This window comes from Muscardinus avellanarius (genome assembly GCF_963383645.1).
Source record: "Muscardinus avellanarius genome assembly, chromosome: 16".
Lineage (NCBI taxonomy): Eukaryota > Metazoa > Chordata > Mammalia > Rodentia > Gliridae > Muscardinus > Muscardinus avellanarius.
The window spans coordinates 24,554,081-24,563,015 of NC_137802.1; the positions used below are offsets into that span (position 1 = coordinate 24,554,081).

The 8,935-nt window shown below is 39.9% G+C and overlaps 1 protein-coding gene across 1 annotated transcript in view; it reads right to left on the reverse strand.

The window, feature by feature from the left end:
• EFCAB5 (EF-hand calcium binding domain 5) overlaps positions 1 to 4,190 on the reverse strand; it is a gene marked incomplete at its 3' end in the record, with an annotated part of 113,143 nt that extends 108,953 nt beyond the window's left edge. Inside the window, exon 1 of the mRNA XM_080713998.1 lies at positions 3,769 to 4,190. Coding sequence (XP_080570124.1) covers positions 3,769 to 4,148 — 380 coding nt within the window. The 5' untranslated portion in view covers positions 4,149 to 4,190. The remainder of the gene's footprint in view (positions 1 to 3,768) is intronic.
• Positions 4,191 to 8,935: the final 4,745 nt, after the last annotated feature.

Genomic DNA, 8,935 nt, shown 5'->3' on the forward strand with positions numbered 1-8,935 from the left:
GGGCATGATAGCGCATGCTTGTAATCCCAGTGCTTGGGAGGCTGAGACAGGAGGATCGCACAGGTTCAAAGCCAGCTTCAGCTACTTAGTGAGGCTCTCAGCAACTTAGTGAGACCCTGTTTCCAAATAAAAATATAAAATAGGTTTCTGAGTATAGCTCGGAGGTAGAAAGTCCCTGGGTTCCACCCCCAGTACCATAAAAAAATATTTGGGAGGCTGAGACAGTAGGATCACAGGTTCAAGAACAAACTCAGAAACTTAGTGAGGCTCTCAGCACCTTACCAAGACCCTGCTTCCAAATTAAAAAAATATATAACATAGTATATAGAAAAGATGAAAACTGACTAAAATACATATAAAAACCCTTGTATCTAAAATGATGCTCAGTAAAGAACCTCAAAGGAAGAATTAGGTTTTTCATTTGCTGCTACTGGCAGTGACTATTGATAGGTAGATAGATGTATATAATCTTCTGAAATTCTTTTTATTTTTTATTTTATATTATTATTATTATTATTATTATTATTATTATTATTATTATTATTATTATTGGTGGCACTGGGGTTCCTGGAAGCCCTTCTACCTCCGGGCTATACTCCCAGTATAGGAAACAGGGTCTCCTAAGCCAGTGCGGCTGGCTTGGAACCTGTGTGATCCTCCTGTCTCTGCCTCCCAAGCACGGGGATTACAAGCGTGTGCCACCACGCCCGGCTATTTTATTTTATTATTATTATTATTTTTGCGGGTCTGGAATGACCTCCAAGCTATACTCCCAGCCCTATTTTTTTTTAAATTCTTTTTGGTAGTACTGGGGTTCCTGGAAACCCTTCTACCTCCGGGCTACACGCCCAGACACCTATTTTTTATATTTTTATTTGGAAACAGAGTCTCTTAAACCAGCGAGGCTGGCTCTGAACCTGCGTGATCCTCCTGTCTCCACCTCCCAAGCACGGGGATTACAAGCATACACCACCAAGCCCGGCTATTTTTTATTCTTTATTTTGAAACAGGGTCTCACTAAGTTACGAAGTACCTCACCAAGTAGCTAAGGCTGTTCATGAACCGCGATCCTCTGGTCTCAGCCTCCTGAATGCTGGGATTACAAGCGTGCACCACCACGCCTGGCCTGAAATTCTATTTATGTGTGTTCATATGGTAATGGGATTGAACCTAAGGGGTTCTACCACTGATCTATACCCTCAGCCCTTTTCAGTTTTTATTTTGAAACAGAGTCTTGCTAAATTATCACCCACTGACCTCAAACTTGTAGTCCAACTGTTTCAGCCTCCCAAGTATTGGGATTACAAGTGTGTGCCACCTTGAAATTCTTAGTTAAAAGGAGAGGAAATATTTATTCTGTCTTACTAATAGGAAAGATATTTCAACATAACCAAATACAAAACAGCTAAGTAGGATTTATTTCAGGAATTCCAAGATAGTTCAACAGTAGGAAATCTATTAATAAAATTCCTTATTAATGGATCTAAGGTGAAAATAAAATTATCATCTCTATAGGTATTGAAAAGTATCAGACAAAATCAACAATGTTGTTTTATAGAATGCCCCTAGGTTCAATTCTCAGCAATTCTCCCCCCAAAAATCACTCTATAAGAAATTACATCCAGCTGGGCGTGGTGGCCCACGCTTGTAATCCCGCATTTGGGAGGCTGAGACCGTATGTGGTTTGAGGACAGCCTCAGCTACTTAGTGGGGCCCTCTGCAACTCAGTGAGACCCTGTTTCAAAATAAAGAATAAAAACTGGGCAGGGGGTGTAGCTCAGAGGTCAAATGTCCCTGGGTTTCATCCCCAGACCCGCAAAAAAAAAAAAAAATTACATCCTTTTTTTTGGTATGCAAGCATCCAACCAAGGGCCTCATGCATCATGCTTACTAGGAAACCACTCAACTACATTCTCAGCCCCTACTTAAATTTTTATTGTGATAAAATATGTTTCTCAGATTCAAATGGAGTAGAACTAATATACAACAGAAACTAACCATGGTGAAGCAGCAGCCCAAGTACTTCTACTGAAACAGTAAACTAGACAAGGATGTTCGTGCCATCGCTATTATTTAACATTGTAATAGAGGTAACAGTGAACGAAATTAGGTAAGAAAAAGATACTAGAGGTACACAAATGGAAAATTAAGAAGAAAAGCTACTTACTTGCAGAAAATGTGTTTATTTCCCATAGAAAATCCAATAAATGAACTAAAATTCACTGTGAAAGGACTCAGTACAGTAGCAAGGAACAAAAACATAGATATGAACAGCTTTCACTTCCTTAGACTGTATGCAGACATAAAATGTCATGAAAGAAGAAAGTCCCACTTATAATAGCAACAAAAATTACAAAATAAAGCCAGGTATGGTGGCCCACACTCGTAACCCAGCATTTGGAAGGCTGAGACAGGAGGATCACAGGTTCGTGGCCAGCCTCAGCTACTTAGTGAGGCCCTCCACAACTTAGTGAGACCATGCTTCAAAATAAAGAATAAAAAATAGGGCTGGGGTTGTAGGAGGTACAAAGCCCCTGAAAAAGGCCTGGGGGCATAGTTCAGAGATAAAATGTCCCTGGGTTCTATCCCCAGTAACACACACAGAAAGGAAAGGAAAGGAAAGGAAAGAAAGAGACAACTAAGAAGAGTGGTTATCAATGACAGAAGTAGAGTACTGACTGGGTGAATGAAAGGATAAGGATGAATGCTGGGCGTGGTGGCGCACGCTTGTAATCCCCATGCTTGGGAGAGACAGGAGGATCGCGCAGGTTTGAAGCCAGCCGCTCTGGCTTAAGAGACCCTGTTTCCAAATTTAAAAAGTATAAAATGGGTCTGGGAGTGTAGCCCGGAGGTAGAAGGGTTTCCTGGGACCCCAGTACCACAAAAAAAGGATGAGAAAGAGACTTTACTACTTTTTATACATTTTGGCTTCTGAACCAGGTAAATATATTGCCTATTTGGAAAGTTAAACTTTTAGGAAATCTCAGCTCTCTTATAGCTTATTTTTCAGTGCCAGGAAACAAATAAATGTAGAAATAAGTATACTCTTAAGAGTCCTAGTTAGACAATTAAATCCAAGAATACAGAGAACTTGATTATACTTCACTAGTCTTCATTGTGCCTCAGAACAAGTGAAGCATATAGTTGTAGCTGAATAAATGTCTTTGAAAAACTATAAAATTACTTCTCTTTTTTTTTTTTTTTTTTTTTTTTGGTACTGGGGATTTAACCCAGAGGCATTCTACCTTCAAGCAGTACCCCTAGCCCAATTTTCTTTCTTTCTTTCTTTCTTTCTTTCTTTCTTTCTTTCTTTCTTTTTTTTTTTTTTTTGGTACTGGGGATGGAATTCAGGGGCATTTTACTTCCGGGCTACACCCCCAGCCCTATTTTTTAGTCCTTTTAGTTTTGAAACGGTCTCACTGAGTTGCAAAGGGCCTCGCTAAGTAGCTGAGGCTGTCTGTGAACCTTTATCCTCCAGTCTCTGTCTCCCAAATGCTGGGATTACAACCATATGCCACCACTCCCAGTTTATTTCTTATTTGGAAACAGGGTCTTGCTAGGTTGATTACTTGTTACTCACTCCTTGCTGAGGCTGTCCTCAAGCCTGTGATCTTCCTGTCTCAGCCTTCCAAGTACAGGAATTACAGGTGCCTGCCACCATGCCCCAGCTTAAAATCATTTAAGTCCTGGTTGTGTTCACATATATTATTTTACTCCCTTTTCAATACAAGGATATAGATTATCAATAGAAAATAGTATAATTGATACCTGTTGCAGACAGTGTCAGGAACATGTATCTTCAGGTCTTCTGTGACATCTCTCATCACCCTCTGGTAACCAGACATTTCTGAATCTTTGAAATAATAAGGATTGTTTCTCATTAAATATTCCCCCAAATAATTAATTGGATCGAACTTAGCTGGAACATCAGATTCAGTCAAAATCTTCTTTTCCAATTGTGTTAACATTTTTTCCACTCCAGGAACTAAGGTGGGTAAAAGCTTGTCCAGCAAATAGGCACGAGTATTCAGAGTCATGTTTTCAGTGTTGAACCACTCTTTGGCCAAATTATCCTTAGGAACTTTTTTTTCAGCCTTTTTTTCAAGTTCCTGCTTCAAATTATCCTTCTCTATTATTTTCTGCTGCATTATCTGGGCTTTTGCCTCCACTCGTTCAAAGAGGTTTTTCTTCCATGGTGGTTCTTGCCTTGGTTTCAGTTTAGTTTCTTCTGTAAAAACCACTTTTGCAGGTTTTTTAACCACAATATTCTCTGAGACTCCAGCATTAGGATTCTTTGCTGAACTAGTTGAGGGTTCTGGCTTCTCTTCCACCTTTAATTCTGAGCGGAAAAGGAAAGTAAAAGGTAAGAAATATTAGAAGTAGATTTTCATCTACATTAACATTTTTTTTACATTCACTTACATGGTATATCGGAACACCATCAGCTGAAAGTGACAAAGTCTGACAAGTCACTTGAATCGCAAACTTAATCACGAGTCATTCAGCAACTCAGTGATCTCGTACGTACTCAGCTTGTTTCTATTGCTTTGGGTTCACTCGAACCTCATGGTCACACAGTGGCTCTTACAGCTCCCAAATCACTTTCTCATAGAAAAAGAGGGTTGGGACAAGAGACTTTCTCTCCTTGAGGCTTTATTATTCACGAGGAAAACCTCTCAGACTTCCCATTCCTCAGACACCCCTTCACATTTCATTGGCCCTCACTAGAATACATGCCTGTTCCCAAATCAATCACTGGCAAAGGGAGAGGAGATGACTATGAATGGGTTTGACCAGTCATAATTTATTCTTTTTTGTGTGTGTGTGTGGTACTGGGGGTGGAACCCAGGGGCTTTTCTACCTCTGAGATCTACTCCCAGACCTATTTTATACTTTATTTGGAAACAGGGTCTCACTAAGTTGCTGAGAGCCTCACTAAGTAGCTGAGGCTGGCTTCGAACCTGTGCGATCCTCTTGTCTCAGCCTCCCAAGCGCGGGAATTACAAGCGTGCGCCACCACACCCAGATATAATTTATTCTTTGATGTCAAGGATAGAGCTTTCTTCCTTCCTTCCTTCCTTCCTTCCTTCCTTTCTTTTCTTCTCTCTTTCCTTCCTTTTCTTTTCTTTTCTTTACTTTTTTTTTTTTGGTGTGGTACTAGGGATGGAACCCAGGAGCATTCTACCTCAAGCTACACCCCAGCTCTATTTTATTCTTTTTTAATTTTGAAACAGTATCTCACTAAGTTACAGAGGGCCTCACTAAGTATCTGAGACTGGCCACAGATCTGTCATCCTCCTGTTTCAGTCTCCCAATTACTGCAAATACAAGCATGCACCATCTACCTAGCATGGACCTAGTTTCTAGAATATCAAGTGGTAATCTCTCTCTCTCTCTCTCTCTCTCTCTCTCTCTCTCTCTCGCTCTCGCTCTCGCTCTCGCTCTCTCTCTCCCTCCCTCCCTCTTTCTCTCCCTTCCTTCCTCCCTTCCTTTCTTTTTCTTCTTATTTTTTTATCTCTCTCTCATATTAGGAATTGAACCTGGATATTCTATCTCTGATCTACATCCCTAATCCTATTTTATTTTTTATTTTTAAACAAAATCTCAAGCCAGATATGGTGGCACACATCTGTAATCCTGGTACTTGAATGCTGAGACAGGAGGATCATAGGTTTTAGGACAGCTTCAGCAAGTAGTGAGGTTCTCATCAGCCTAGCAAGACCCTGTTTTAAAATAAAAACAAAGCTGGGCTTGGTGGCTCACACTTGTAATCCCAGCATTGGAGAAGCTGAGACAGGAGGATCGTGGTTCAAGGCCAGCCTCAGCTACTTAGTGAAGCCCTTTGTAACTTAGTGAGACCCTGTTTCAAAATAAAGAATAGGAGACTTCCGGGAAGATGGCGACCGAGAAAAGCGGGGCTTAAGAGTCCCGCTAACAACCAATCTCCATTACCACAAAAAGAGCGCCTTTCATAGCCAGAAAACACCATCACCAGAAAAACAAAAAAACCACCAGGCTCCAGAGAGAAAGCGGACTGAGAACAGAGCTCAGGGCCACAGAGGAGACACATGCGCCAGAGGACGCGGCAGCAGCGCCATACTGCCGGCGGCAGCAGCGAACTCAGCGGACGGCTACAGCAAGCCGAGGTGAGCCGATGCGGAACAGCCAGGCGGGATCTTTCGGCGCAGACAGCATTTAAAGCTCCCAGTGGCTGAGCTCAGCACACGCTGCAGGGATTCAGAGTCGAAATCAAAACCAGAGAAGAAAAAATACGCCAGCCTCATGGCCGAGGGCGTGGCAGAGGCGCCATATTGCCACCGGCGGCGGCAGCAGCAGTGAATTCACCGAGTCCAGTACAGCTACATCTACGTACTCAAGAACAGTGAGTCAAATTGCAGGCCACAGAGGAGAAATCCCAGTATTGTGCCTCCTGGGACTTGACCCAGTGAGGGAGTGGTGGTGGCAGAGATATCACACCATAGGAGAGCGTGCAACCTGGCACCCCCCATAGTTTAAAGCAGCCTCCATCGACTCCCTGGGTCGGAGACTCTGTGATGCAACCCAGTAAAGGAGTAGTAGGGTCTGAGATAATACAGACTCGAGATCCAGAGCACCTTAAGTGAAGTCGTAGTGACCCAAGGGAAGAACCCAGAGAAGGCACAAACCTCCGAAATCATGGGAAAGAGGAATAACACTGAAGTAATGAATGTGCACAACCCCACAACATCAGAACCTGATAAAACAGAAAATCAGAGATTTCTAGAAGATCAAATCAGGAAAATAACTGTAGAAATAATAGAGGTGCTTCGAAAAGAACTCAGAGAGAGCCAAAAAGAGATAAAGGATGCAATTAATGAAGTAAAGGCCTCAATTCAAAGCACAAACAACCGATTAGACCACATGGAGAACAGAATCTCGCTCTTAGAAGATGAGCAATCCAAAAATGAATGCATAGTTTCTAATCTAGAAAAAGATATCCAACAGTAGGAATCTGACATTGAAGAAATATGGGCCCATCTTAAGAGAGCTAACCTAAGAATAATTGGAATAGAGGAGGGAAAAGAAAGTGATACCAAAGGGATCAACAATCTCTTCAAGGAAGTAATAGCAGAAAATTTTCCAAATATAGAGCAAGAGGTTGATACACAGATCCAGGAAACTTATAGAACTCCCTTTAGACAGGATCCGAGAAGAGGATCCCCACGCCATATAATTGTCAAAATGACCAATGTGGAAGCCAAGCAGAGAATCTTAAAGGCAACAAAAACAAAGGGCCAAGTGACATTCAGAGGCAAACCAATTAGAATCACTCCAGACTTCCCAAACCAAGTCATGAGAGCCAGAAGGGCTTGGAGTAACATATTCCCAATTTTGAAAGAAAACAACTTCCAGCCCAAAATTTCCTACCCAGCAAAACTTTCTATCAAATTAGATGGAGAAATAAGAAGCTTCCATGACAAACAGAAACTGAAGGAATTTATGTCTTCAAAACCAGCGCTAGAAAATACTCAAAGAGATTAACTACAAAGAAGAAATAGGTAACACTCACCAGAACCAGAGAAACAAGAGTTTCCATCCAACAGACAACTAAGATTGGTTATCTGTGGAGATTCATTATTTATGTTAGTCTTTTACCTATCTCTAAATTGTATTGTTTGCCTTTATTGTTGTTAATTTTTAGGATTTCTAGTTGGAATATTAATATACCTCCAGATATAGCATTTGGAAATATTTTATCCAATTCTATTAGTAACTTTTAACTCTGTTTACATTGTCTTTGGATATACAATATTTTCTTTTATTTTTTAGGGAGTTTGTATATTCTTCTGTTGCCTGTGCCATTGAAATCATATCCAAGAAATCACTGCCAATTTCAATGTTGTGAGGTTTTATGACCCAGATTTTCTCCTAAAAGTTTATAGTCTTAAGATTTATATTTAGGTCTTTTATCTAGTTTGAGTTAATACTTGTATGTGGGATTAGGTAAGGGTCCAACTTTATTCTTTTCCATGTAATTATTATTTTTCAACAATATTTAGTTAAAAGATTATTATTTCCACCACCAAATCTTCGTGGAAACCTTGTCAAAAATAACTTGACAATATAGGGAAGAAGTTAGCTCTAGGCTTGTATTTAACTCCAATGGTCTATATATCTGCCTTTAGAACAGTACTACACTGTTTCAATTATTGTAGCTTTATATGGTTTGAAATCAGAAAATATACATCTTCTAGCTTTGTTTTTGCTTCGAGATTGTTTTGGGTATCTAGAGTCCATATTCCATATCAGAATAGATTTTTTTCTGAAAAATAAATATATGATAGTTTCACCTAAAAAAAAGAAAAAAATATTCTCTGGTAAGAAAGAAAGCAAAAAGAAATATTGAAATGTTATCTTTAAGTCATCAAAAGCTTGGTATCAGACAAATGAAACTGTTATGTGAGATTATCATTTTTAATTTTGGATAAATTGCTATAATACTAGATGTCAACCACTAAGCCAAGCATGGGAGGGAGGGATGGGGAGAGAATGGGGTGGGGATCGGGTGGGGGCTGACTGGGCGATGTGTGCATGTATGTCTACAAAAGTTTGTATCCCACTATGATGTATGAATACAGTGCACCAATAAAAAAAATTATACAATAGAGCTATAGTAATAAAAACAGCATTATATTGGCACAAATATAGACATATAGATCAATGAAACAGCATAGAAAATAAAGAAATAAATCCACAAAAAAAAACAAAAAACAAAAAACAAAATAAAGAATAAAAAATAGGGCTGGGGCTGTAGCTCAGAGGTAGAATGTCCCTGGGTTCCAACCCTAGTACTGCAAAAATAAAATAAAATAAAATAAAATAAAATAAAATAAAAATAGATCTGAAGGTGTAGCTCGGAGGTAGAATATCTCTGGGTTCAATTCCCAGTACCAAA